General features: G+C 38.4%; 3 protein-coding genes and 1 pseudogene across 4 annotated transcripts; 1 reads left to right on the top strand and 3 right to left on the bottom strand.

The window, feature by feature from the left end:
- Positions 1 to 2,854: 2,854 nt before the first annotated feature.
- On the top strand, positions 2,855 to 4,325 carry LOC110772813 (putative glutathione S-transferase). Its single transcript, XM_021977290.2, has 2 exons — positions 2,855 to 3,247; positions 3,794 to 4,325. Exons 1-2 carry the CDS (start codon positions 2,933 to 2,935, stop codon positions 4,118 to 4,120), a joined length of 642 nt encoding a protein of 213 aa, XP_021832982.1. The 5' UTR covers positions 2,855 to 2,932; the 3' UTR covers positions 4,121 to 4,325.
- A 111-nt stretch (positions 4,326 to 4,436) lies between these two features.
- On the bottom strand, positions 4,437 to 5,969 carry LOC110772754 (putative glutathione S-transferase; annotated as a pseudogene). The gene is made up of 2 exons (XR_015835436.1): positions 5,559 to 5,969; positions 4,437 to 4,931 (listed from the first exon to the last, which is right to left on the bottom strand). The product of XR_015835436.1 is annotated as a putative glutathione S-transferase (transcript).
- Positions 5,970 to 6,561: 592 nt separating this feature from the next.
- On the bottom strand, positions 6,562 to 7,872 carry LOC110772847 (putative glutathione S-transferase). Its single transcript, XM_021977330.2, has 2 exons — positions 7,360 to 7,872; positions 6,562 to 7,157 (listed from the first exon to the last, which is right to left on the bottom strand). Exons 1-2 carry the CDS (start codon positions 7,672 to 7,674, stop codon positions 6,813 to 6,815), a joined length of 660 nt encoding a protein of 219 aa, XP_021833022.2. The 5' UTR covers positions 7,675 to 7,872; the 3' UTR covers positions 6,562 to 6,812.
- Positions 7,873 to 18,059: 10,187 nt separating this feature from the next.
- Positions 18,060 to 19,459, bottom strand: LOC110772857 (putative glutathione S-transferase). The gene is made up of 2 exons (XM_021977340.2): positions 19,024 to 19,459; positions 18,060 to 18,658 (listed from the first exon to the last, which is right to left on the bottom strand). Exons 1-2 carry the CDS (start codon positions 19,336 to 19,338, stop codon positions 18,314 to 18,316), a joined length of 660 nt encoding a protein of 219 aa, XP_021833032.2. The 5' UTR covers positions 19,339 to 19,459; the 3' UTR covers positions 18,060 to 18,313.
- Positions 19,460 to 27,791: the final 8,332 nt, after the last annotated feature.

Here is a 27,791-nt window from a genome sequence, read left to right as displayed (position 1 = left end):
CCATACCACGAGTCCCACATCGAAAAACCATGCCAAGGTATCTCATACCCTTGCCTATAAATAGGATGCTTGCCCTATTACACAGGTAATGACAATTTGATCACTCAAATCATACTTGTTTACTCCACCCTTATCTGACTAAGCTTCGAAGAGCCTACGGTCGATACCACACCGGTGCAAAAGCAGTCACCTTTGTCTCCCCTTTTTTACAAGTCATTCCCTGTCTACTGAAGGTCCACGAGCGATTGAAGGCACATACATTGCTAAAGGTCCCGCTTTCAGCCATCAACCTTCATATTCTCACTCTAAGTTGGGTTCAATCGTGGCCGTCCATTTTTTAGCATCAAATATGTCGATCTAGTGTTATCGTCACACACAATAATTTATCATGTCGACCTGGTATTACCGTCACACATGATAATTTATCTTTATTTTTATATAAGTAAGACTTTGACATGTACACACATATGCATCTTTATGCTCTCAAGATATCTTTTGAATAGTTGGTTACAAATTAATTTTCATATAAAATTGCACTCTAGGACCACGGGTTGTGAACTCCCATGCTCAAAGCCAGAGTTGGGATTTCACCATTGATGTTTGCATTCCGAAAGCAATCCAATTTCACCATTTTATGTGCTGAATTTGAGAAGAAAACTTGGCTCTCCTTATGCATGATGCTTCTCCTATCCTAAAACAAACCTTACATTTTCGTACTGATCTTCTTTTTTGTCATCAACTGGATTTGTTCTTTTTTGCTTTTCTAAATTTTCGGTTGAAGGATATGCTTTTGGAGTGCAAAGGAGCAAGCCACACTACCTTAATTAGCTGACTGAATTCATGTCGTGCTCACTTTTTAAGATATTGTAAGAACATTTGGAATATTAATGGTGGTAAAAGACATTGAATGTCTTTATATCCAGGCATCACCGTTTCATTAAAGTATATCCCTATACGTAAGCAAGTTCACATGCTTGCCGACCATACGAAAGCTACAGCAAATTCCAATCTGAGAAAACCCTATATTTATCTACAGAATGGTGTTCATTACCGTACAGTGTCAAGCTCTGCATCTTCTTCTTCCAATCTTCCATGCTTCTCTGCTCAAGGTTCTTTTTCTCTAGCTTCCCAATGTTCACTTTTTCTAGTAATGGAAGGAATGGTTAAGTTCCAAACAGAAAGCATGAATACAGAAGTTGCTTGATACAAAGTTACAGGGGTTACAAATATAATGATTGAAATAGTAAAAGCTTTTATTCTCCTTAATGACAACTGGGGACCTCTGGTCCCATATATACAAAAATGGTGACTCTAGATAAAGACTGAGGACACAACGTGTAACACATTTTTGCTAAATCCTATTAATACTAATTATGTGCAGTATGTCCCTCACCTTGCAACCGAATTTATCCTGCTCAATCCTGTTTAGACTAGATAATCTTTCCCTGGCCGTTTTCTTTAATCTAGAGTAGTTTAAACTGTCACATTCTTAGAAAAATTAAATCAAATTTAGTAATTAATTGAAGTATATGAATTTTTGCTTAACATAACGGGTAACACATTTTTGCTTAAGGGCTCGTTTGGTACGTCGGACTGTACTGACTAATTTATGTCGGATAGTATTAATTTGTTTCGGAGAGTATTGATTGTTTATCTATAATATTATTAGGCGTTTGGTTATATTCTGGATAAATAGTCTGACTAAGTTATACTGTGTTCGGTGCTCCGTCGGATAATAGTTGATCGAACTCCATAAGCTTGAAAATTCATATAGACTAACATGGACACTCAATCATTTGCTTCCTCTTACACCATTATTTCCTCCACAATTATAATATCTCCACTCAATATATTTTTTTTCTTTTTTATAAACTGCTGAGTTTTCAAGAATGAAACTATATGCCTTTTGAAGCTGTGCAGTGTGTTGTCTTTCTCTGAGAGTGGATTGTGAGGTTATTAGTTGAAATTTATAGAAAATGGTAGAAACATAATTGTCAATACAAATTAAAGAGGCCCTAGAGCACTTGCAGAGGGCCATTGACTTCAAGTTAAGAAAAATTTAAAAGAAGCTGACTAAGCCCAAAACAGAACTAGTCTATTTACTATGTCCTTTATATTTCCTATTTTATTGAATATAAACAAAAAATTTCTTATAATAAGTGAATTAGTAAGACTCTACGTAGCAATTTGACAAGTTGATTAGTGGAATATATACAAATAGACCTCTTGACTTGACCCATCAAAGATATGGTCTCAAAATATGGTAGAAGACATACTTGAACAGAGGAAGCCTATGATGCCCAAAAATTCCACATGTAGTGCAAGTTGCAAAAGCGAAAGCAAGAAGTAGGTGGAAAGCTTTGGTTGGAATTGGAAAACACACCTTTAGAGCACTTTCACCCCATTGTGCCATGGCAAGGGCAAAAACTATTCATGTGAATAGTGATTGTCTTAGCAATTTTTTGATACATTCCCATCCATTACAATGACAGCCCAAAGATAACCACTATTTACATGAGATATGAGGAGAGGAATTTGTATGGATTTTGGTGTGTGAAGTGAAGAACATAGCTAGGTGTTTATAGCAAAGAGATTATGTGCTTTTTTGTTGTTGATTTTTTTGATATTTAAATTGACTGCTGACATCAGCATTACATCAACTTGCCCAAGCAAGTCTTGCCATAGACTTGCAATATTTCGTGGGTCAATTTCTTGCCATGGCAACTTTTCCTTTGTGGGGGTTGTTTTGGGAGACTAGCCCCTAAACGACATACAGCATGCCACGTGACACCCCCTCCCAAATTCAGCCGCCCAATACATTTTTTTAGCACATGCAAACAAGTCAAAAACCTTTATATATTTGCTCTCACTCTGTCAAGCTAGACAGAGCTTGAAGAAGAAGAAAGAAGCTTGTTTTGTGTATCAGTCAACAATGGCGGATGAGGTTGTTCTTTTGGATTTCTGGGCAAGCATGTTTGCGATGAGGGCGAGAGTGGCGCTGGCTGAGAAGGGTGTCAAGTATGAGAACAGAGAGGAGGACTTGAGGAACAAGAGTTCATTGCTTCTGCAGATGAACCCGGTTCACAAGAAGATCCCGGTTCTCATCCACAACGGTAAACCGGTCTGTGAGTCTCTGATCATTGTGCAGTATGTTGATGAGGTTTGGAGGGACAAAGCTCCTCTGCTTCCCTCTGATCCTTACCAGAGAGCTCGGTCAAGGTTCTGGGCTGACTTCATTGATAAGAATGTAATTAGCTTGTCTAAGTTGTCTCTTGCCTTTTTTTCTATATATAAAGCTGCTACATATACATATACTGATTGCAATTCAACTCCAGAAAAATTATAGAAAATTTTGAAAATTTGAAGTTTTCCCAGGTTAAAATTTACTTATATTAGATCAAATTGAAAGGATTTACATAAATGAAAAACTGTTTTTTCAGGGGAGTTTCAATGGGTCACTCCGTTCCACACCAGACCTTGAGTTGAAACTATGGTATGCTCAATTACATGATCTTGCTTGCTATCTGGGAAGATTGTATAAAAAATAAAACGAGACCACTTTTTAAAAATATCTTATTAATTCTGTGTGTCTGGATAAATGAGTGGAATTTTTTGAAATAGAAACTGATTAGTGTTAGAGGAGCAACAAGCCTACAACCTTGGCAAAAACAGAGTTTTAATTTTAAGTGGTGCAACAGAAATTTCTTTTGGAATGGGGACTAGAGAAAACAGTTTAATCTTGCATAATATCTAGGAGTTCATTTTGATGTAATAATGTTTGCAAAAATTGCAGCTATATGTTGCTTCGAGGAAAATATGGGGCACACAAGGAGAGGAACAAGAGGCAGGCAAGAAGGAATTTGTTGAAGCCCTTAAGCAGTTGGAAGGAGAGCTTGGAGACAAGCCTTATTTTGAGGGTGAGAGCTTTGGGTTCTTGGACATTGCTCTTATCCCATTCTACAGCTGGTTCTATGCATATGAGACTTATGGAAACTTCAGCACAGAGGCAGAGTGCCCCAAGCTGATTGAATGGGCCAAGAGGTGCATGCACCGGGAGAGCGTGTCAAAATCTCTTGCAGACCCTAAAAAGGTGTATGAGTCGCTTGTTAATTGGGTATAGAACAGGTTGCTAGCCAGCAGCAGACTCTATCAACATGGTCACCATGTTAGCAAATCCTGCAATCATATGTTAGGCTGTTCTTCTGGATCTTTTTCCTTTCAGCTTTGTTTTTCCAGTCAATAATGATATTTGCCGTCGACAATAGTAATGCAGACACTTTGATGTGTTTGCCTATTGTTATGAATAAAGTGTTCATATGTAGAAAGGGTGTTTCTGAGTTGCATTTTTTTGGCTGCTGGTTGAGCTTTGTCATAACAAGTTCACAACAATTTGATAATTTGACTACAGAACACATATGACCAGAGGCACAACAAAGTGCCTCCTCAAAGTAGAGGGGGCTTGGCAACTTGGCCAAGTGCCCTTTTATTCTAATTTCAAAACAACCCTAAACAGAGGTTGAAACTTAAAAAACACAGAACAAGTACATGGATGATATCTTATTTATATGCCCATGCTTTTTCCCATCTACCCCATTCCAAGTTTACTCCGAAAGTGCAGGGCGAATTCGTAGACCCTTTTCTGGTCAGGAAGAGACTTGGACACACCCTCCTTCTGCATGCACCTCTTTGCCCATGCAATAAACTTTGGGTGCTTTGCCTCCACACTGAAGTTTCCAAATTTCTCGCGCACATAAAACCAGCAATAGGTAGGAATAAGTGCCACGTCCGCGAATCCGAGGTTCTCACCCCCAAAAGTAAGGCTTGTCTCCAAGCTCTTCTTCTAACAACCTTATGCACTCAAGGAATTCCCTCTTTGCTGCTTCCTGTTCTTCTCCTTTGGTTATCCATGTCCTCTTTCCACTCTCATATACCTGCATTTCACACCTCAGGGCCGGTCATAAGATTCAAGAGGCCCGAGGCGAACCATAAAAATGGGGCCCTCAACCCTCCATGTATTGACATTCACATGAATTTATTTTTTCCGGTAAGTACAGAAAAAAAAATCTCACTGTATCATTAATGAGAAGTGACTATTCAGATTTTTCTATATGGTGTTGCACTGTGCAATGTGTCAAGATTTGAATCAAACTTATAAACCATTGGATCAATTATATTTTAGACCTATGTAATTATTTATAATGTCACAGTTATATAACTTGGCGTTTTTCGATTGGAGTGGATTTTTACACAAATTATCTTTCAATGAACACCTAAAGAATGGACAGTTCAAATTGTGGGATACATTGTGTGGGGCACGGTCCCAATCGAGGTGTTAGAATATTGACTTACTAACTAATTAGCGCTTATTGAAACACTGAAAACACAAGCACTGATCTTATTTCCGTTTAATTATCATTCTAATAATTTACATCCTCAGTAATAGTTCCATGTATCAGAAATTTTTTAAAGTTCTAACACGTTTGTTTACAGACAGAACACCAACACAAAAATATAACCAGATAATCAAACATATTCCAAACACAAATTAGTAAAATTACCTTCTTGTCAACGAAGTCAGCCCAGAACATGGCTTGGGCTCTAAGGTAAGGATCAGAGGGCAAAAGAGGAGCCTTATCCTTCCAAACCTCGTCGATGTACTGAACCGCAATGAGAGACTCGGAGACCGGTTTGCCATTGTGAATGAGAACCGGGATCTTCTTGTGAACCGGGTTCATCTGCAGCAAGAGTGAGCTCTTGTTGGTCAAGTAGTCCTCTTCCCTGGACTCGTACTGAATGCCCTTCTCAGCCAGAGCGATTCTCACCCTCATCCCATAAGGGCTGGCCCAGTAGTCCAACAACACCACCTCATCCGCCATTGACAGATTTGAATTGCTTGATACAAAGTTACAGGGGTTACAAATATAATGAATGAAATAGTAAAAGCTTTTATTCTCCTTGATGACAACTGGGGACCTCTGGTCCCATATATACAAAAATGGTGACTGCAGAATAAGGACTGAGGACACAACCTGTAATTAATTTGCAGTATGTCCATCACCTTGCAACCGAATTGATCCTACTCAATCCTGTTTAGACTAGATAATCTTTCCCCGACCGCTTTCTTTAATCTAGAGTAGTTTAAACTGTCACATTCTTAGAAAAACTAAATCAAATTTAGTAATTAATTGAAGTATATGAATTTTTGCTTAACATGTTTGCTTAAATGTTTTACACGTTCTCTTTTTCATAAAACTGATACTAGGAGAGGATGAATTGATCGTAAAATATGGAATACATGAGTGAATGCATTTAATCGGCTGAGCTGCAAATCACGAGGGAATCAATAAGCTATTTTCCTCCCAACAACCTAACACGTCACCATGTTAAAGATGTGGAGGAAGTAAGTGAATCAGTCATAGCTTCTTGAGCCTGCACAGGACATATCATAATTGCGGCTCCAGGGATTGGGTGTGCAATTTGTAGGGGAGATTGATGGCAAGGGCCAAGCAGCTGCATGAGCACTGTTTGCAGCAAGTGAATAAGAAATTTCTAAAAGAAAACTAGCTCACTGAATAAGAAATTTGATCAAGTAAAATTTCCTTACTACAACAAGAAGTCAACAACAATATGATAATTTGACTACAAAAGCAATTGACAAAGAAACATAAGACGAGAGAAAGGCACAACAAAGTGCCTCATACTGTAGAGGGCTTGGTCAAGTGCCCTTTTATTCTAATCTTAAAGAAACGAAAACAAGTTCAAACTTGAAAGACAGAACAAGTACGTGATCTAACAAACTTGCTGCCTCCCATTTACTCTATTCCAAGCTTTTTCCTCATTTCCAAAACGAAGTCATAGACCTTTTGCTGCTCAGGAATAGACTTGGACACGCTCTCCTTCTCCAGGCATCTCTTAACCCATGCAATAAACTTTGGGTGCTCTGCCTCCACACTGAAGTTGCCAAACTTCTCATAGACAGACAACCAGCTAGAAAAAGGAATGAGCGCCACGTCCACGAATCCGAAAGTCTTACCCCCAAAGTAAGGCTTGTCTCCAAGCTCACCTTCTAGCACACTAATGCACTCAAGGAACTCCTTCTTTGCTGCATCCTGTTCTTCTCCTTTGGTTGTCCACACCTTCCTCCCAATCTCATACATCTGCATTTCACATCACCAGAATCGCAGAAAGCTTAAAGGGTTAATAGGATTGTCAAAATCAAAACCAGATAATCTAATTTCAAACTTGCATTAATCCCATCTTTTCAATTGTTTCAATCCCACAACCCAAAAACAAAAAACAAAAAAATTGTTTCACTTCCAACACATTCCAAATGCAAATCAGTAAATTAGAAAAAGTTACCTTCTTGTCAACATAGTCAGCCCAGAACCTGGCATGGGCTCGGAGGTGAGGATCAGAAGGCAGCAGAGGAGCCTTATCCTTCCAAACCTCATCAATGTACTGAACCGCAACGAGGGACTCAGAGACCGCTTTGCCATTGTGAATGAGAACCGGTATCTTCTTGTGAACCGGGTTCGACTGGAGCAAGAGTGGGCTCTTGTTCCTCAAGTCCTCGTCTTTGTACTCATACTGAACGCCCTTCTCAGCCAGAGCAATTCTCAGCCTCATCCCAAAAGGGCTGGGCCAGAAATCCAACAAAACCACCTGATCCGCCATTAAAGATTGAAACTTTTGAATTGGTTGATGGAAAGTTTTTTCGAGGGTTACAAAACTTCAGCTTAGATATGAAGCTGTGGGTGGCTGTGGTGGTAGAGTGAGTCTCAGTGCGAGTACTTATGGACAAAAATTTAAGGCAGAAGAAGTAGTCAAACGACCCGGAAATGGAGACTCCTAGGCACGGCGGATGGAGATATTCTATTTCTCTTCCTTTTTGTACCTGATACGTATTCTAGATTCTTCCAATCAGATGGCATTACGTCACTGCTTTCGATATCAAAATCTTGAATTTCTTTTTTTATTTTTAATTGATGTTGATTACTTTATGGCCCCGTTTGGTTCACGGAATGAATTTGATGGGAAATCATTTCCCATGTCATTTCCCAAGGGATGAGAAATGTTGATTCATTTCCCATATTTGGTAATGCCGAGAAAGTGATCCGGAAATATCACTTTATTTCCTTTCCCATGTTTGTTTTGAGTAGGAATGGAAAACAAATTTTGTTTAGTTTCCCAATTGTACCCATATTAAAAATAAAAAAAAATACCAATAATTGTTGGATAAAAATTGTAATTATGAATTGTTAGTAAGGACAAATTAGTCAAAAAAAATTGTATTTAATGCTAGTTTTACTTTCCCATGGGAAGGGAAAGTGAAACCCAAGGAGGAAGGAAGGATTCACTTTCCCTCCTACTTTCCCATGTGCTAGGAATCGCTTTCCCATGCCTGACTTACCAAACATGGGAAAGGAATTGATTTCCCATGCCCAAGATTCCTTTCCCATGAACCAAACGCAGCCTATATGGTTTTAAAAAATTTAGGTGGAATGCAGCTACTTCCACAGTAAAGCAAAATTTTCCCATTATCGTTCGGGAGTGATTTTAGAAACACCTCCAATATGCTTCTTCATATAATCACTTAAAATATGACATAATTATTGTCGATATTGTCAATTACTGTAGTATTGAGGGATTTAAATTTTCATCAAATGGTGAATGGAAATACCCTCACTCATAATATATACCTAATCAATTTTAGATAGACCAACTTGAACACCTAACACAAAAGCTAGAGACACCAAAAATAGATTAAAACATACTAACAAACAGTTTGTTAAATAGTTTTCAGATTTCAGTATTAAAAGTTTAGTTTATGTCCTAAAGATGTCTTGGTAGTTAAAATTTTAGGCATCTTAGCTCAATAATATATTCTTGAACTGACATAAATAAAGTATCAATTTTCTCTCAATACTGTTGATATTGTCAATTCGCTACACTAATAGTCATGTTTAAGAGCTTTGAAAAAATAAATATATCACATAAATAAATCAAAGTGTTGGAGATATGGAGAGAAGATTAACTTATGGTTTTAGGTGGGTTTAAAATGGAGGGTGAATAGAGAGTAAGATACTTTTCTAATAAGTTATTTTAGTCATTTTACATAAGAGTAAACTTTGTCATTAAATTTTTTGATTAAATGGTATATGGGAATAGCATCGCTCAAAATATATACCTAATCAATTTTAAGTAGATGAACTTGAACATGGAACATCAAAGCTCGAGACAAGAAAAATAGATTAAAACATACTTTTTTAATTGACTTTTAGGCAGAAGTGAGTTGTTGAATTTAGTCACCAAATCTATTTAACAAATAATGTGTTCGTAGGCAATACTTGAATTGAATGGTTTAAAGAAGACCGGGGCCAAATAAATCAAAAATTCAAAGCAGTCAACGACAGAAATGGACAAAAATTATATTTTTCTTCCTTTTTGTATGTATTCCACATTCTTCCAATCGGATAGCATTATGTCACTGCTTTCGATATCAAATCTTGAATTTCTTTTTCCTTTTCCACATAAAGGAAAAGCAGAAAAAAGATGAAGTCACTTTGCTTCAATTTCATAGGGTCTATTTTATTTGCAAGAAATTTCCTCCACTTTTGACTGATAAGAACGCATATGCTTTAATCTTAGAGTTTTTTTTTTCTTGCTTTTTTTTTCTTGTTTTTAATAAGAGCCAAGCACAAGTTTTGATAGTGATGGGTTTCTTAGATTCAACTGGTTTAGGGTCCCGTTTCTGTGAGGCTTTGAAACCAAACATTCCCTTTCATTTTCTTGGTGGAAGTATGACCCATTGTGGATCCTCTCTCTCTCCCTCTCTCCCTCTATCTAGATCTTCTGTCTGTGGTGTTTGGCGTGCTGCTATTTAATCTCGAAGGTTCATGCATGAAATCTTAATGGGGGGTCCTTCAGAAATGGAAACTTTCTTTCTTTCTTGCAGGCTTCAGCTTTTTCAGTTTTGGTAAGAGTCAGAGGGGTTTCCCAAGTAGTTTTTTTTTTCGGCTGGATCTCCCAAGTAGGTTAAGTTTGAGCTTTGGTTATGATTATCGGCAATGATGTTCAGATAGCATGGTTGATTTGAACTCGAGACAATGTCGAAAAGAAAAATAACGCTAGACTAAAGGCTATAGTTGATAAAAAGCTACATAAGTTGGGACTTGTGTCTTCTGCTAGATGCCGTGGTGATGCAACTAACCACACTCCACTGATCCCTCTAAAACACTCCTTTCATCATTTCATACTGATCCACTTTTTCTAAAAAATTCTATTTTATTATTTTTTATTTGTACCTTTTTTTTAAAACTTGAGTTTGTGCAAAAGGACATATGATTCTCTAGCTAGTTAGCTAGTTTGGTAGTTCTTGCAGCAACTGTTTCTTTGCTGCTTCCTGTTCTTCTCCTTTGGTATTCCATATATCTTCCACCCAATCGCATACATCTGCATTTTCCATTCCATCAACATAAGCAGCAAATGAGAAATTAATGTGTGACAAGTTGACAACATGTCGGCATGTCCAAATATATAATTTTGTTGAATTTGTAACAACACGGTGACGCAGCACAAGCAAATAGATTTTCAAGCGAAAATCCTAAAGAACGATAATCTAGAATTCACCATGAAATTAGTGAGAAAATTCTCTTTGAATTATTTGATAAAAGTCTCAAGATGGTTTCAACCAAGCATGATAGCTGATTAAGTACAACGATCTCACCCTTTGGACTGCCCTGGGGAGTTATTGAAAACGTAATAGAAAAGAAACGGAAAGTCTTTAAATTGAATACAATTTTTAAATGCACTTTTGGAAGGCCAAACGACCTCAGAAGCCCAAAAGCCACCATATATCACAGTTAAACTGTGAGTTGGACTCGTGACGTTGTTCCCTTTTAGAGAATGTATTATGCGACCCAATCGGAGCTCGGATGCCAAATCTGTAAATTCCTGCTACGTCCTTTTTCACTTCTTCGTTCCAATTCTTCTTCAATCAATTAGAAAGTCCCAACGATACGCCTTTCTTCTTTTCCTAGTGCCATAATTGACCATACTTTGTCCTACATCAGACCCCTTCACTTGAAAAGAACTCGACCTCGAGTTCTCGTTAAAATGAACCTGAGTAGGCATAGAACTTGATGTGTAGATAAACTCTTCAATTTGTAGAATTAGGACTTGCTCATATTTGGATGGAATAATCATATAATTAATTCCATAAACAAGATTAGAATGTTGAGAATCAAACTCCTTGTATGAATTATTTTCTTCTCCAAATACAGATTTATCCATGCCTTTAATTTCAGAGGAATCCAATTGTTGTTCTTCATCTTTTGAAATATATGTTTCAACAACAACAGGAGTTTCAATAGGCTCAATATCTTGTTTTTCTTGAATCTCTTCCTTCATCTTATGGATGATTGGATCTTCAATTAATACAGCATCCATCACAGTTTCTTCCTTTTCGAGAACTTCCTCCATCTTTTCTAGACCCACCATGATATTGGGTTGAACAATCTTGTAACCATTCCTTAATAAATATATATTATATTCAAAAGGAAAGAATTTTTTCACAAGAAGTCTCTTCATCCAATGCCAAGAACTGATAGGATTTTTACCTTGTTGCTTCCTAGATTTTCGCAACTGATCCCACCAAGAAGCAACATCGTCTTCTAAACTGGATGCAACAATTTTCACCATCTTCTCCTCTGGGATCGATATTGAATCAAATATTTCCTCTATGTCTACAACCCATTGAAGAAAGCCTTCGATGCAGTCGCTCCCCATGAAGTATGGAACAACTGCAACATCAAATTCTCTAGAGGTGATTGGTTCCCCGTCTCCACGAGTCCTATCTTCTTCGTCTGGACGAGCCATTGGAGGCACCTCGAGTCAGGCAAAACCTGCTCTAATACCACTTGACGCAGCACAAGCAAATAGATTTTCAAGCGAAAATCCTAAAGAACGATAATCTGGAATCCACCAGGAAATTAGAGAGAAAATTCTCTTTGAATTATTTGATAAAAGTCGAGATGGTCTCAACCAAGCATGACAGCTGATTAAATACAACGATCTCACCCTTTGGACTGCCCTGGGGAGTTATTGAAAATGTAACAAAAAAGAAACGGAAAGTCTTTAAATTGAATACAATTTTTAAATGCACTTTTGGAAGGCCAAACGACCTCAGAAGCCCAAAAGCCACCATATAACGCAGTTAAACTGTGAGTTGGACTCATGACATCGTTCCCTTTTCGAGAATGTATTATGCGACCCAATCGGAGCTCGGACACCAAATCTGTAAATTCCTGCTACGTCCGTTTTCACTTCTTCGCTCCAATTCTTCTTCAATCAATTAGAAAATCCCAACGATACGCCTTTCTTCTTTTCCCAGTGCCATAATTGACCATATTTCGTCCTACATCACATGGCGATTGATATGTCACGTTGTGTTATCGTTCAAAGTTGGGGTTTGGGTCATGCGCAAAGTCTCTTTGGCTACCAAGAAGCCAAACGAGGGCACCCTCAACTCAACATGGGAAGGCCCTTACGAGGTCATCCGCATCTGTTGTCCAGGCACTTATCGATTGCGTGATTCCAAAGGAAAGTGACATTTTGGGCCTTTATTGCGTTTTTGGAGCCCAAGATGACCTTCGTGGCCTTCTGGAGAAGTGTTCAGAACGTTTTTATCTTTAAAACAAGCTATCTTGGGCCTGATTTGGAGGAAATTTGAGGCCAAAACGTGGCTGGGCAGTTTAAATGCAGATTCTCCTAATCCAATTTGGACTTTATATCCTAGTATTATTTTATTTTAACCTAGTTTCCTTGTGGGGATTGGGCAGTTGGGTTTTAGGAGGTATTTAAGTTCTTTTTCACAGGAACTTTGAGGACTTTTCTTTTTGGCTTTTGAATGTGCTAGGGTTTTGGAGTTTTGCGACTTTAAGGTGTTTTCATTCTTGTTCTTCTTAATGAGATTTTCCATGATTTCAGTTATGAATATGCGTAACTAATTTTCTTTTGCTAGGGTGAAGCCTTGAACCTTAGCATGAATATGTAATTTTTATTTAATTGCTTATGATTGAGTGCATGCATACTTTGAATTATTAATCACTATTTTAAACTATCTAATTGTCTTGATGCCTGATCACCCTTAGGATCTTTAGAAAAGTAATTGGATGCAATTTTGGTCGGAAGGTTCCCTGAAATTGATGCTGGCGTCTTGTGATTAATAATTGTAATTTCACTTAAGATGAACACCACGTCTTAAGGGTTGCATGGTTTTTCAAAGGGTTTTCACAAAACTTAATGAGTCTTTCATGTTCAGATTTGATCCGAACGTCCGGACAGGTTGCATGTTAGATATACGTTCTATGTTGGAGGTTCCAAGTAGAATATAAATTAGGAAAACCTAACCTTCAAAGTGGCATGTGCAGATCATAAGTAATTGGTAAAAATTCATAGGATTGCTAGGTGATGGTCAAACCCTAGTGCTTTTATAAATTGGATTATAAAACTCTTTTCTTTGATCATATTTGTTTTTAATCAACATTCGTAGTTTTTAGACAATTTCAAAATCATCCTTCTCAGCCCTTAATTTCAAGTAGTTAATAAGAGATTGTTTTTACATTAATTACTAAATAGTCCTTGAGGAGAACGACCTTGCATGAGCATCTATACTACAATAGCCTTGTATTCTTGCAAGTATTTTATGTGATTTTAACCTGATTTGCATGAATGGTAAAAATCGTATCATCAACCAAGCTCTCAAACTCGGTCGAGGCCTTGAACTGGACAAGAGCCTCTTCGGCACCCTTATGCCTCGCCTCCCAAAGCTCATCCTCTTTCGCCATCTCCATGGCCTTCAGGGTCTCCTCAACGGTAATATGAGTGACATTAGACACTCTCGCTGCCCTCTCGACCACCTCCGCTTTAGGCTGAAGCTCCACCAGCTTGCGTTCGGCCATCTCCTTCTCCTTCAGCAACTGATGACGATCCCTCATAAACTCACTCACCGTCGCAATCTAGGCCTTGGCTTCGGCACTCTTCGCCAAGGCTTGGCTATGAGCACGTGCAGACTTCCTCATTGTCACGAACAAATCCATCGAACTTTGCATACAAAGTCCATCAGAATCGGCCTTAAAACAAACGACATGCCACCAAAAAAAAATTATATCATACTTACAGCGGCATGAAGGAGGAAGCTCTTCTCCAGCTCTTCGGGATAGCCATCCGGACGAATGGAGTCAATCTCTTTGAGCTCCAACTGCCCCCATCAATCATGGTGTTGACGAAGGGCACAGTCTTCCGAAGACATGCCAAAGTGACCTTCTATTTCCCATTGGCCTCATCCATCTCCTCCTTCTCGTCATCTTTGAAGATCTCATTCAGTAGCACGGGGAACTTCGGCTTCTTCAGTGTTGGGCCCATGTTCAACACCTCCTCAAATTGGCGCTTCCCTACTACCTTCTCCACCACCTGTCGAAGCGCCTCCGCTTCAAGCACCTTCTTCGTCACAGCCTCGGTGAGTGGCTCAACCAAATAACCCGCCCCCTTTTGCAAAGCTCCTTCACCTGAAGAGGGTTTGGACTTCGTTGCCCTCATTTTCCTCGTCGAGGCTCCAATCAGATACTCACAGTACGCCCTAGTCTCGTCTACCCCACCATCTCCAGCGACAACAGCAATTGGAATTCCTTTAGCCTCGACATTTGCCAATGACTCTTCCGCATATATTTATTCTACCTCAGAATCGCTCTGATCTGCCATTTCCTGAATCGATGCCGTTCAATCGCTTGACCAATGTTTTGCAGCGACACTACTCAAATTCTAAGAATCACTTTCTGACATCTACAAACACAATAGACGGGCAACTAAGAGCTTGCCACATATCCACCCAAACGCTCCCCTAAAGTTTCCACGTCCTAAAACTCGATTTCACTAGGTGTTCATGCAAGTTCTACCTATGTTCAATAAAAAATCAACTCGCAAAGGACATTAGATTTAAAAAAAAAAGGGGGCAATAAGAAGTTCGTACCTTGTTAAAATCACCGTGGAGTCTCTGCCGGAAATCGCACCTCTACAAGCTCCGTCGTCGGAAATCGCCTCATATGCTCCTTCTCAACTCTCTCAAAACGCTAAGTGTTCTCCCAAAAATGCCTCCCCACATTTTTATATCACGCTGAATCCACCAATGGATCACTAATAGTCGCCATAATTTGCTTCGAAGCTCGCCCCTATCACGATGCACACGTGGCACCCTTCTAGCATTGGCACGAAAGCCAAAGTGTTACCCTAACACTAGCACAAAAGCCAAAGCCGATCAACACACCCTCAATGCTTGGTCAAACCACTAGCCAATCCCGCAGTACCCTGCATATCGGCACACCCTCAAAGGGTTAGCGTGGTAAAATCACCAGCCGATCTGATGATACCCTATCGATTGGCACACCCTCAAAGGCATAATCTATACCGAAGAGAAATATCAGCAAGTCCCAACCAAGAAGTTCCTTCTCAATTGGCAACTTGGAGGACTCTTGTTTATACCACACATGATCAAGCCCAATTGGCTGAACTAGCCCAATTAGCCTATAAAGTGCCTTCGGCCATGAAGTACCTTCATCTCGAGAAAGGTGTTACAAGTGGCCAAAGACATGTGGCAGCCTCACAAGCCATACCACGAGTCCCACATCGAAAAACCATGCCAAGGTATCTCATACCCTTGCCTATAAATAGGATGCTTGCCCTATTACACAAGTAATGACAATTTGATCACTCAAATCATACTTGTTTACTCCACCCTTATCTGCCTTAACTTTCGGAGAGCCTACGGCCGATACCACATCGGTGCAGAAGCATTCACCCTTGTCTTCCCTTTTTTACAGGTCATTCCCTGTCTACCGAAGGTCCACGAGCGATCGAAGGCACATACATTGCTAAAGGTCCCACTTTCAGCCATCATTCTTCATATTCTGACTCTAAGTTGGGTTCAATTGTGGTCGTCCATTTTGTAGCGTCAACAATGTCGATCTAGTGTTACCATCACACACAATAATTTATCATGTCGACCTGGTATTACTGTCACACATGATAATTTAGCTTTATTTTTATATAAGTAAGACTTTGACATGTACACTCATATGCATCTTTATGCTCTCAAGATATCTTTTGAATAGTTGGTTACAAATTAATTTTCCTATAAAATTGCACTCTAGGACCACGGGTTGTGAACTCCCATGCTCAAAGCCAGAGTTGGGATTTCACCATTGATGTTTGCATTCCGAAAGCAATTTCACCATTTTATGTACTGAAATTGAGAAGAAAACTTGGCTCTCCTTATGCATGATGCTTCTCGTATCCTAAAACAAACCTTACATTTTCGTACTGATCTTCTTTTTTGTCATCAACTGGATTTGTTCTTTTCTTCTTTTCTAACTTTTCGGTTGAAGGATATGCTTTTCGAGTGCAAAGGAGCAAACCACACTACCTTAACTAGCTGACTGAATTCACGTCTGTGGTTTTTAACGGTGCTCCCTTTTTAAGATATTGTAAGAACATTTGGAATATTAATGGTGGGAAAAGACATTGAATGTCTTTATATCTAGGCATCACCGTTTCATTAAAGTATATCCCTATACGTAAGCAAGTTCACATGCTTGCCGACCATACGAAAGCTACAGCAAATTCCAATCCGAGAAAACCCTATATAAATCTACAGAATGGTGTTCATTACCGTACAGTGTCAAGCTCTGCATCTTCTTCTTCCAATCTTCTGTAAATTGGGAAGTTCACATGCTTTTCAGCTCAAGGTTCTTTTTCTCTAGCTTCCCGATTTTCACTTTTTGTAGTAATGGAAGGAATGGTTAAGTTCCAAACAGCAAGAGTGAATACAGAAGTTGCTTGATACAAAGTTACAGGGGTTACAAATATAATGATTGAAGTAAAAGCTTTTATTCTCCTTAATGACAACTGGGGACCTCTGGTCCCATATATACAAAAATGGTGACTCTAGGATAAAGACTGAGGACACAACATGTAACACATTTTTGCTAAATTCTGTTAATACTAATTAATGTGCAGTATGTCTGTTTACACCCAAAATAAACAGCCAATAAGGGCAAGACACGTAGAGAAAACTGGGCTTGGTCAGAGGCGCCCTCGGCACTCTACCTACCGATCTCTCCATTAGGGCAACGTCCTCTCCTGGGACACGTGGCACGCTCCCAAGCGACGCCCACAGTCCCACATCGAAATAATCAACAAAATGCACACCTCCCAAGACCTATAAAAGGAGGCCAACTATCCCAAAATAGAGGTAATCAGAACTTACGGCATACAAGCCTATTGATCTGTCAGTTGAACTTTCTATTCCCGAACTTACTTAAGCATCGGAGAGCCTTCGGCCGGTACCACACCGGTGCCCTAGGTCTTACCGTGCGTTTGCTCATATTGCAGATCGCGTAGACTACCGAGGTATCAAGGATACCGAAGGCATAAAATTACTAAGTTGACCCTCTAAGTCAAAGAACCACTTTTTGGCGTCAACAATGTCCATCACCATGCAACCGAATTTATCCTACTCAATCCTGTTTAGACTAGATAATCTTTCCCTGACCGCTTTCTTTAATCTAGAGTAGTTTAAACTGTCACATTCTTAGAAAAGCTAAATCAAATTTAGTAATTAATTGAAGTATATGAATTTTTGCTTGGCATAACCGGTAACACATTTTTGCTTAAATGTTTTACCCGTTCTCTTTTTCATAAAACTGATACTAGGAGAGGATGAATTGAACATAAAATATGGAGTACATGAGTGAATGCTCTTAACTGGCTGAGCTACAAAGCACGAGGGAATCAATAAGCTATGTTCCTCCAAGAACATAACACGTCGCCACGTTAAATGTGGAGGAAGTAAGTGAATCAGTCATAGCTTCTTGAGCCTGCACAGGACATATCATAAATGTGGCTCCAGGGATTGGGTGTGGAATTTGTAAGGCAGATTGATGGCAAAGGCCACGCAGCTGCATGAGCAGTGTTTGCAGCAAGTGAATAAGAAATTTCTAAAAGAAAACTAGCTCACTGAATAAGAAATTTGATCACGTAAAATTTCCTTACTACAACAAGAAGTCAACAACAACATGATAATTTGACTACAAAAGCAATTGACAAAGAAACATAAGACCACAGAAAGGCACAACAAAGTGCCTCATACTGTAGAGGGCTTGGTCAAGTGCCCTTGTATTCTAATCTTAAAGAAACGAAAACAAGTTCAAACTTGAAAGACAGAACAAGTACGTGATCTAACAAACTTGCTTCCTCCCATTTACTCTATTCCAAGCTTTTTCCTCATTTCCAAAACGAAGTCATAGACCTTTTGCTGCTCAGGAATAGACTTGGACACGCTCTCCTTCTCCAGGCACCTCTTAACCCATGCAATAAACTTTGGGTGCTCTGCCTCCACACTGAAGTTGCCAAACTTCTCATAGACAGACAACCAGCTAGAAAAAGGAATGAGCGCCACGTCCACGAATCCGAAAGTCTTACCCCCAAAGTAAGGCTTGTCTCCAAGCTCACCTTCTAGCACACTAATGCACTCAAGGAACTCCTTCTTTGCTGCATCCAGTTCTTCTCCTTTGGTTGTCCACACCTTCCTCCCAATCTCAGGCATCTGCATTTCACATCACCAGAATTGCAGAAAGCTTAAAGGGTTAATAGGATTGTCGGAGACACTTTATATGTATTCTATACCATTTCAAGCAAGCTCAAGTCCATTAACTTATGTTCAAAATTATGTTCGAAACAAGACACAAATATGATCTTGTTTCCATTTCATTATCATGCTATTCACCATATTGTTTAGAACAACACAAAAACATAACCAGATAATCTAATTTCAACTTTCTTCTGGTTTTGCATTAATCCCATCTTTTCAATTGTTTCAATCCCACGACCCAAAAACAAAAAACAAAAACTTGTTTCAATTCCAAGTTCCAACACATTCCAAGCACAATTCAGTAAATGAGCAAAAGTTACCTTCTTGTCAACGTAGTCAGCCCAGAACCTGGCATGGGCTCGGAGGTGAGGATCAGAAGGCAGCAGAGGAGCCTTATCCTTCCAAACCTCATCAATGTACTGAACCGCAATGAGGGACTCAGACACTGCTTTGCCATTGTGAATGAGAACCGGGACCTTCTTGTGAACCGGGTTCGACTGGAGCAAGAGTGGGCTCTTGTTCCTCAAGTCCTCGTCTTTGTACTCATACTGAACGCCCTTCTCAGCCAGAGCAATTCTCAGCCTCATCCCAAAAGGGCTGGGCCAGAAACCCAACAAAACCACCTGATCCGCCATTAAAGATTGAAGCTTTTGAATTGGTTGATGGAAAGTTTTTTCGAGGGTTACAAAACTTCAGCTTAGATATGAAGTTGTCAGTTGCTGTGGTGGTAAAGTGAGTCTCAGTGCGAGTATTTATGGACAAAAATTCAAGGCAAAAGAAGTAGTCAAACGACCCGGAAATGGAGACTCCTAGGCACGGCAGGGCAGATGGAGATATTCTATTTCTCTTCCTTTTTTGACTTGATACTTATTCCAGATTCTTCCAATCAGGTGGCATTACGTCACTGCTTTGCTTTCGATATCAAAATCTTGAATTTCTTTTTTTATTTTTAATTGATGTTGACAGAGGCGGACCTACTAAGGCACAAAGAATCAAAATCATTGTAGGTGCTTTCGATATCAAAACCATTGTAGGTGCTTGAAATTGCCCATTTGCTCAACTGGTGTGCAGATTACCTTATTTCCATATTCAACATTTAAGTAAATGTCTTTGTCCTTTTACTTTTATTTATTTTTATATTACTCCATTTACTTAAGTTTACAATGTTAATAAGGAAGTACCCCCCATTTGGATTCAAATAAAAATACTAGAAAATCAAATTCCCACCAAATCAAAATATGAAAATTCGGTTTTAGTGCAACATACGATTTAGGCTAAAAATGATGGCTCATTAAGTCAATATATACTTTATACTAAAATCCCATAAAATCAAGTTTTCTTATTTGATATGTAAGGAACAAAAGCCGCCAAAAATTATCTTGAGAAAATGATTATTCCGAAAAACCATTTTTCATACTTAGTCAATATTGCACCTCCACTAAAAAATTTCTGGGTCCGCCAGTGGATGTTGATTACTTTATATGGTTTTAAGAAATTTAGGTGGAATGCAGCTACTTCTACTTCTCTGGAATGCTAGCAACCTTCTCTCTAACCCTTTTTTTTTTTTTGACTTTCTTCTTTTTACTCATGACATGTGTCATTCTCCTTACATTTAAAACTATGTCATTAATGCATCATACAAACTATCTTTTTTTTCTGCTGTTTACTTGGTTGTGGTCTTGAAGTGACGTTTTTCTTTCAAAATTGTTATGTACAACAAAATTATGGGTTTTATTACTCAGATTTTTTTTTCCTGGAAAATAAAAAAGATATTTTCTTTCAAGTTTTCTTTTTATTAAATAAGGTGATAAGAAAGTTATTAAATTTTTTGGATAAATTAAAGGAAACATAAAATTTAATACATTTAATAAAGGTAAATTTGGAAAACAAAAGATAGTTTGTAAGATACATTAATGACATCGTTTTAAGTGTAAAGAGAGTGACACATGTCATAAGGAAAAGAGAGAAGGTCTAAAAGAGAAGGTTAGAGAGAAGGTTGCTAGCATTCCCCTCTACTGTAAAGCAAAGTTTTCCCATTATCGTTCTCTCATCTCACCCGAGGGAGGGAGGGGAGTGAGTGGGTAAATCAATTAATATATTTTAAGGAGAACTTTTATTGTAGCATTGTTCTCAAATAGACTCACTATATTGATATTTTCACTATTGTTTCATTATATCGATAGCAAATAATTCAATATAGTCTTGGAGCTCATTTGGGAGTGATTTTAGAAGGACCAGAATCACCTATTGGGAGAAACACCTCCCACATGCTTCTTCATATAATCACTTAAAATATGACATAACTATTGTCGATTACTGTAATTTTGAGTCATTTAAATTTTCACTCATAATATATACCTAATCAATTTTCGATAGACGAACTTGAACACATAACACAAAAGCTAGAGACACCAAAAATAGATTAAAACATACTAACAAACAGTTTTTGTTAAAAGTTTAGTTTATTTCATTTTATTTTATTTTATTTAAAGAAATTTATATCCTAAAAAGGTCTTGGTAGTTAAAAGTTTAGGCCTCTTAGTTCAATAATATAATTGTTGATGCGAAAAAGTGGTTCGGCATTCTTGGGCTCAATTGAGTGATTTTGGACCTTCGGTATGCTCTGGGCCTCGGTAAAGCGTGTAATCTGCAATATGAGAGAACGCTCGGTAAGACCTAGGGCACCGGTGTGGTACCGGCCGAAGGCTCGACGATGCTTAAGTAAGTTCGGATTTAGTAAATTAAACTGACAGATCAATAGGCAGTATGCCGTTAGTTCTGATTACCTCTATTTTGGGATAATTGTCCTCTTTCGTAGGCCTTGGGAGGTGTGAACTTTATTTAGAATTTCGATGTGGGACTGTGGATGTCAATTGTGAGCGTGCCACGTGTCCCAGGGGAGGGCGTGCCACATGTCCCAGGCTCGATTTTGTCCATGTGTCTTGCTTTTATTGGTTGTTCATTCTGGTATAAACAATAGTCTTAAACTAACATAAATAAAGTATCAATATTCTCTCAATACTGTTGATATTGTCAATTCCCTACGCTAATAGTCCTGTTTAAGAGCTTCAAAAAAATAAATATATCATATGCTGCTGCATCAAAGTGTTGGAGATATAGACAGAAGATTAACTTATGGATTAGGTGGGTTTCAAGAGGTGGTGAATAGAGAGTAAGATACGTTTCTAATAAGTTATATTAGTCATTTTAGTCATTTTATATAAGAGTAAACTTTGTCATTAAAATTTTCGATTAAATGGTATATGGGAAAAGCATTACTCAAAGTATATACCTAATCGATTTTAAATAGACGAACTTGAACACGGAACACAAAAGCTCAAGACAAGAAAAATAGATTAAGGGCCAATTTGGCATTGTTGTACTGTGAAAATAATCGCTGTCAGATTTGCTGTGAGAGAAATCAGCTGTGAGATAAAGCAGTTTGGCATTTGGTAAACTTTTTGTTCAAAGTGTTGTTGGTATTGATTCCCACATAATTAGAAAATAATTCTTGCATAATTATCAAACCCAGTGCCCTCTTCGAAACTGATTCATGCATAATCAAAAAATGAAAGCACCTCATTAGCTGTTTTCCCTTATAGCTTTCTCTCACAGCAATTTTTAATAATAAGTGATTTTTTCATAGTTTATCAAACGGGCTAGGCTTCTCAAATTTTTTTTAAAAATCACTTATCACCCCAAATAAGCAATACCAAACTAGCACTAAAACATACTTTTTTAATTGACTTTTAGGCAGAAGTGAGTTGTTGAATTTAGTCACCAAATCTATTTAACAAATAATGTCTTCGTAGGCAATACTTGAATTGAATGGTTTAAATAAGACCGGGGTCAAATAAACCAAAAAATCAAAGCAGTCAATGACAGAAATGGACAAAAATTATATTTTTCTTCCTTTTTGTATGCATTCCAGATTCTTCCAATCAGATAGCATGATGTCACTGCTTTCGATAACAAATCTTGAATTTCTTTTTCCTTTTTCTTCTTTTTTGTTGTGATATGAATCAGCTGTGAATGAAAGCAGTTGAGCGTTTGGTAAAATATATGCTAAAAGTGATGTGGGTACAAAAATCAGTTTTCTAAGCGTTGGTAAATTATAATGTAAAAACTTTATAATTATGTATAATGACTAAAATAGACATGATATTGAAAATAACTTTTTATTTAACTATTTAGTAAGGAAAAGATTTTCACTTTAATTTATGCAAAGCTTGTACCAAAAAATTACACGCCCCAAAAAAATTTCAACTATAAAATAATAAAGGTAAACAAATAACAAGTTGTGAACTTGTGTATTGCATGTTTGCCACCTCAAATATTCTTGAAGCTTCTATTATCTATTGACCAGCCTCAGATGTCTTTAAGCTTCTGTTTCTCAAATGTATTCATCATTGGCAACGCCTCTGATCTTCCTTCCTCTCTCCCTTAATAAATAAATAAAAAAAGAACAGAAAATGCCTAAAATTCTTTGGATCGAGATTGGGCTGAACAATCCTCAGCTTTGTTATTCTTCCAGATGACATATCATTCTTCTTCCAGGTTCCTCTGCTATACAGAGCTTTTTCTGAGTTTGCCAAAAACAGTTGAGTTCCTCTCATCATCCGAATCATATTTTTCTGTTTTTGTTTTTGTTTTTGTGGGCAGTCTGTTTTGCAAATGGAAAGATGTAGGAGTTTAAATAGAATCTCTTTACCAAATTATTATTCGAGGGTTTGAGAAAATTTAATAAGTAATCAAATTGGATAGTTTTCTCCTTGAAAGTCTGACAAAGAGCTTGCTAGGAGAGGTAAATCGTGCAGGTATGTGAGAAAGAAGATGAAGGATAATTTATGTAATTTGTTTAAATTGATAAGGATATTGTTGGCATTTTAGAAAATTTCATTAAACACCACCGGTTCTCATTCCGATTTCTGCATAAGCGGAAATGCAAAGCAGCCTCTCAGCTGATTCTCCAAATCACACACAGTTGTCAACTTACCAAAGCAGTGTTTGAGAGGAAAGTTGATACACAATATCTCAATTTGTTCATCCTCTAGTTTGAAGAGAGAAAAACCCTAGGAACCTACAGCAGCCGCCGCCCCCTTTGGGGGTAGGTGGCTGGCTCCCCCTCCTCCCCCGATCCCTTCTCCTCTACCACCGTCCCCTCATCCCCTCCCCTACTCCTTTCCCAGCTCTTCCCTTTTCCTTTCCTCTCTTCTTCTCCCCATCTTTCTCCCCTCTCCTCCCTCCCTTATACCCGTCCCCTCTGCTTCTCACCCGCCCTTCCTCCTTGTCCCTCCTTTCCTTTTGCTCCTTCCCTTCCTCGCAGTTTTGGGCTGGGATTGTGTGACTGGCTCTTTTGGTTTTTCGGTTTTCTTTTTTGCAGATCCGGAGTTGTCAATTTTTGAGTTGCTTTGGGACCACTTTGCTGCCTCTGTTGGTTACTTTGCAGATCGCCGACTTTGGTTGCTGCTTGATTTCGTGTTTTTGTTTGCAGTTTCGGTGTTGATTTTAGTGCTATTTGCAGTTTCGGGTCTTTCCCCTCCCCCCACACCCCCCTGTTGTGTTTTGCTGGTCTACCGAGTTCTTCTCTTAGCATCTGGTGTCCCCATTTTGCTGGTCCCTTCGCTCTCTCCTTGGATGAGAGCGGGTGACGTCGTTCGAGCATACCCTGCTTGTATCGTAGGCTTCATGCCTCTTATCTATTTAGATCCCTCATATATCCACCGTTCCATCCTCCTCAGAGCTGTCCTGTGGCCGTCGTCTCTTCGGTTGCTGGTTTCCCCTTGGTGCGTCGGTGTCTACGATTCCGGTGAAGATGCGATTTCTTGGGTTGTTGCCGGTCAAAACCCAGATCCCCCCACTTCCCTTTCTAACCGACTTCATCACTTGGAGACTACGGTCAACCCAAACCGCGAGCTTTCGCGTACCCCTCGGAAGGTGTGTCGAGCCGCGACAACGTTCCGACTCTGGTGCCTGCACCACCTCCTTCCTGTTACTTGGTTACTACTCTTGTGCCTTTGGACTGCTCTGAGAGTTACTGGATTTTGGGTTAGATCTGTGATGTGGGTCTGTATTATCTGTAATTTTTATTGTTTCAATTTGGTGTTACTACCACATGTTAGGTGTGGATTTTGTTTTACTGCTGGCTTTATGCCTGTTTAATTTTCTTTCGGACGGGATCATGATCTTCATGCTATGCCTATACCGGGGTTTTAGTTAGATCTGGTCCTGTTTGGGTGCTGTTGCGTTAGTCCTTTGCGGGTGCTCCTACTTGGCCCTGAACCCTTGCCCTTTTGTGGGTTTTCAATGAATTTGCATTTCGACCAAAAAAAAAAGCTGATTCTCCAAATAGCTGTGGCTGGCAGCGATTTCTCATAAAAAGCAGATTTCTCTCTCTTTACCAAACGGATTGTGTAGTAAAAAAAAAAGGTATTTGAGGGATGTGGGCCGATGACCTCGTTAGGAACGGGCCAAATGGCCGGTATTTGGGCTCAGCACATTGGCAGTCTTGGATCGGGCCAAACCAAAACCCAAAGTCATACATCCGCATCGAAAAGAACCGTGCTAAGGATCCCGAGCCTCTACATTTAGAGTTTACGCATTTTTCCACATTTCGCTTAATCTTAGTCGTCGTAATAATCCGCATTTCGCTTAATCTTAGTCGTCGTAATAATCTAACGACCTATAACATGATACCTTAACTACTATAAGTTTAGGTTTACTTTTAACACTCTAAAACTCCAATATTACCCTTCCAATAAAATTAAAAAATGGAAAACTTGAAACTTAAAAATGAAATTTTATATAAAAAGGGGAAACCAAACCCAGCACAAACTTCCCCATGGATGACCCACTACCCCGGCCTCCTCCCACCACTGCATTGGTCACTGGTGGCCTTTTCTTCTCTATCAACACATCTCTGTAGAAACCATACCCAGAAAATTCTCACTGTAAAACAACCCCATTGACATACTCAAAAACACATAATATAACCAAATCGACACCCAAGTCAGAAAGGAATTAAAATCTAGAAACAATTTTGACTAGAAAAAGTTTCCAAGGATCCAGTTCATTAGCTAATTCATGAAGAAATCAAAACCCCAAATCAGAAGATTGAAGCTAAAGTATACGCTAGATTCCCATAGAAAACCTAAATCAAAAGCTACCTCATGGATTAATGAGATCAAACAAAGCCCCACCATAACCAAATAACAATCCAATGGCAATAGGCTAGTTTTCACAATACCCACAACTTCTCTCCCTTTTTGAAGTTCTCCCGAGTGTAGAGCTCTCAAGCTTTAAGTGGCTAAAATTCATTTGATCAATGAGATGCAGTTAAAATCGATTTGTGTATCAGAACAAAAAAAAACATCAGTTTGTGCGACCCACGAGATTTTTCCTTCAAAGTCTAAAGATTGGGGAAGCCATGACCACATCGATGGCAAAGCTAGTCTAGGAGCCCATCAAAGTTGGCTGATCGGTGGAGTGGCAGTGCGACTACGCCATACCAGGATGGGGTGAATTATGTTTCTTGGTTTTTTCTTAATTTTATTAGAAGGGTAAAATTGAACTTTTGGAGTGTTAAAATTGGATCCGGATTCTCTGCTGTGATTTTTTCTGCACGATCTGCTTCACTTTTTTTTTTTTGTCTGAACCATGAGGTGGTCCTGGATGGACCCCAACTATGAGTGGCACCTTTAAGCCTTAACCACAACCCAGACTAATCCCCACTCACACCGGGTCGGCCCGTAAGGAGTAAAGTGTTGGCCAAAGTGGTGACTCCGTACGAGAGCAGGGATCGAACCACTGACCTCTCTTAAGGAATGAGACACGATCTGCTTTACTTTCGTTCTCCACATAACACCTCATTAAAATTTGGCTTAATATCACAAAATGTACCTAAGGTTTACGAAACTATTATATTGCATCCTTAATGTTTTTTTTGTGTCATTCGTGGTCCTCAAGGTTATTATGTGTGATCACAAATGGTCCCTGCCATTAGGTTCCGTCAAAAACTCCATTAGTTTGTTGACGTTGCATATATATATATATATCACAAAACATCCCGGAGGTTCACGCACCTATCACAAATGGTCCTTGCGAAAATTTTATTTTTTTAATTTAAAAAAATGTATATTGTATTTTAAATACATGTGACACTATTATTGTAGATGTAGGCTCCACATTTATACCACATCAACAAACTAATGGAGTTTTTAAAAAGTAATTTAAAATTCATAAAATTTAAAAATAAAAAAAACGAAGGATTTGGGGTTCATAAATGGTCCTCAAGGTTAAAATCCTTCTATAAATGGTTTTTTCATTTTTAAATTTTATGAATTTTAAATTATTTTAAAAAAACTTCATAGGTTTGTTAATGTCGCATATATGTGGAGCCCACACCTTCAAAAATATAGTGTCACATGTATTTAAAATACAATATATATTTTTAAATAATTTTAAAAAGAAAACTATAATTTTATGAATTTTAAATTAAAAAAATAAAAAATTTCCCATAGACCATTTGTGATAGGTGCGTGAACGTCAGGGATGTTTTGTGATATATATATAACCTAACGGCAAGGATCATTTATGATCATACATACTAACCTTGAGGACCACGAATGACACAAAAAAACATTAAGGATGCAATATGATAGTTTCGTAAACCTTAAAGACGTTTTGTGATATTAAGCCTTAAAATTCAATCTAAGGGATTTAAACTGGACACATCATCCTCAAAACAAAAACCCAATTTACTCTCAATTAAAAATGGAAAGAAAAAAAAAACCCTAACTTGACCAACTCCAACTTAACATCAGTTTTTTTTTTCTTCTTCCTTCCTTCTCTGTGCGTCATCCCCCACACCCAAGCCTTGTAACCAAATGATTCGGAATTCGTGAGAGGTCAAGTAACAACAAAGTTTTTTATCCAGCCGTATGCTCTAAAAGATAATCAAAGAAAGCTCAGGATTTCTTTACTATATTTGGCATTCATAATTCTTTTCGTTTTTCTTGGATCGCTTGAAGTTGTTTGGGTGCATGAAGCCCTGATCTTATTTGCCCGAAGTTTGATCATATCTTATCTT

Source organism: Prunus avium, chromosome 4, assembly GCF_965620075.1.
Source record: "Prunus avium chromosome 4, drPruAviu1.hap1.1, whole genome shotgun sequence".
In the NCBI taxonomy this organism is placed as follows: domain Eukaryota; kingdom Viridiplantae; phylum Streptophyta; class Magnoliopsida; order Rosales; family Rosaceae; genus Prunus; species Prunus avium.
This window is presented reverse-complemented; position numbering and strand designations above follow the sequence as displayed.

Excerpts from the sequence above, each read along its gene's own strand:
- LOC110772847 (XM_021977330.2), bottom strand. The coding sequence starts at position 7,674 with ATGGCGGATCAGGTGGTTTTGTTGGATTTCTGGCCCAGCCCTTTTGGG. Across the intron at positions 7,158-7,359 it reads CTGACTATGTTGACAAGAAG|ATGTATGAGATTGGGAGGAA; the intron begins GTAACTTTTTCT and ends TGTGAAATGCAG.
- LOC110772857 (XM_021977340.2), bottom strand. The coding sequence starts at position 19,338 with ATGGCGGATCAGGTGGTTTTGTTGGGTTTCTGGCCCAGCCCTTTTGGG. Across the intron at positions 18,659-19,023 it reads CTGACTACGTTGACAAGAAG|ATGCCTGAGATTGGGAGGAA; the intron begins GTAACTTTTGCT and ends TGTGAAATGCAG.
- LOC110772813 (XM_021977290.2), top strand. The coding sequence starts at position 2,933 with ATGGCGGATGAGGTTGTTCTTTTGGATTTCTGGGCAAGCATGTTTGCG. Across the intron at positions 3,248-3,793 it reads CTGACTTCATTGATAAGAAT|CTATATGTTGCTTCGAGGAA; the intron begins GTAATTAGCTTG and ends CAAAAATTGCAG.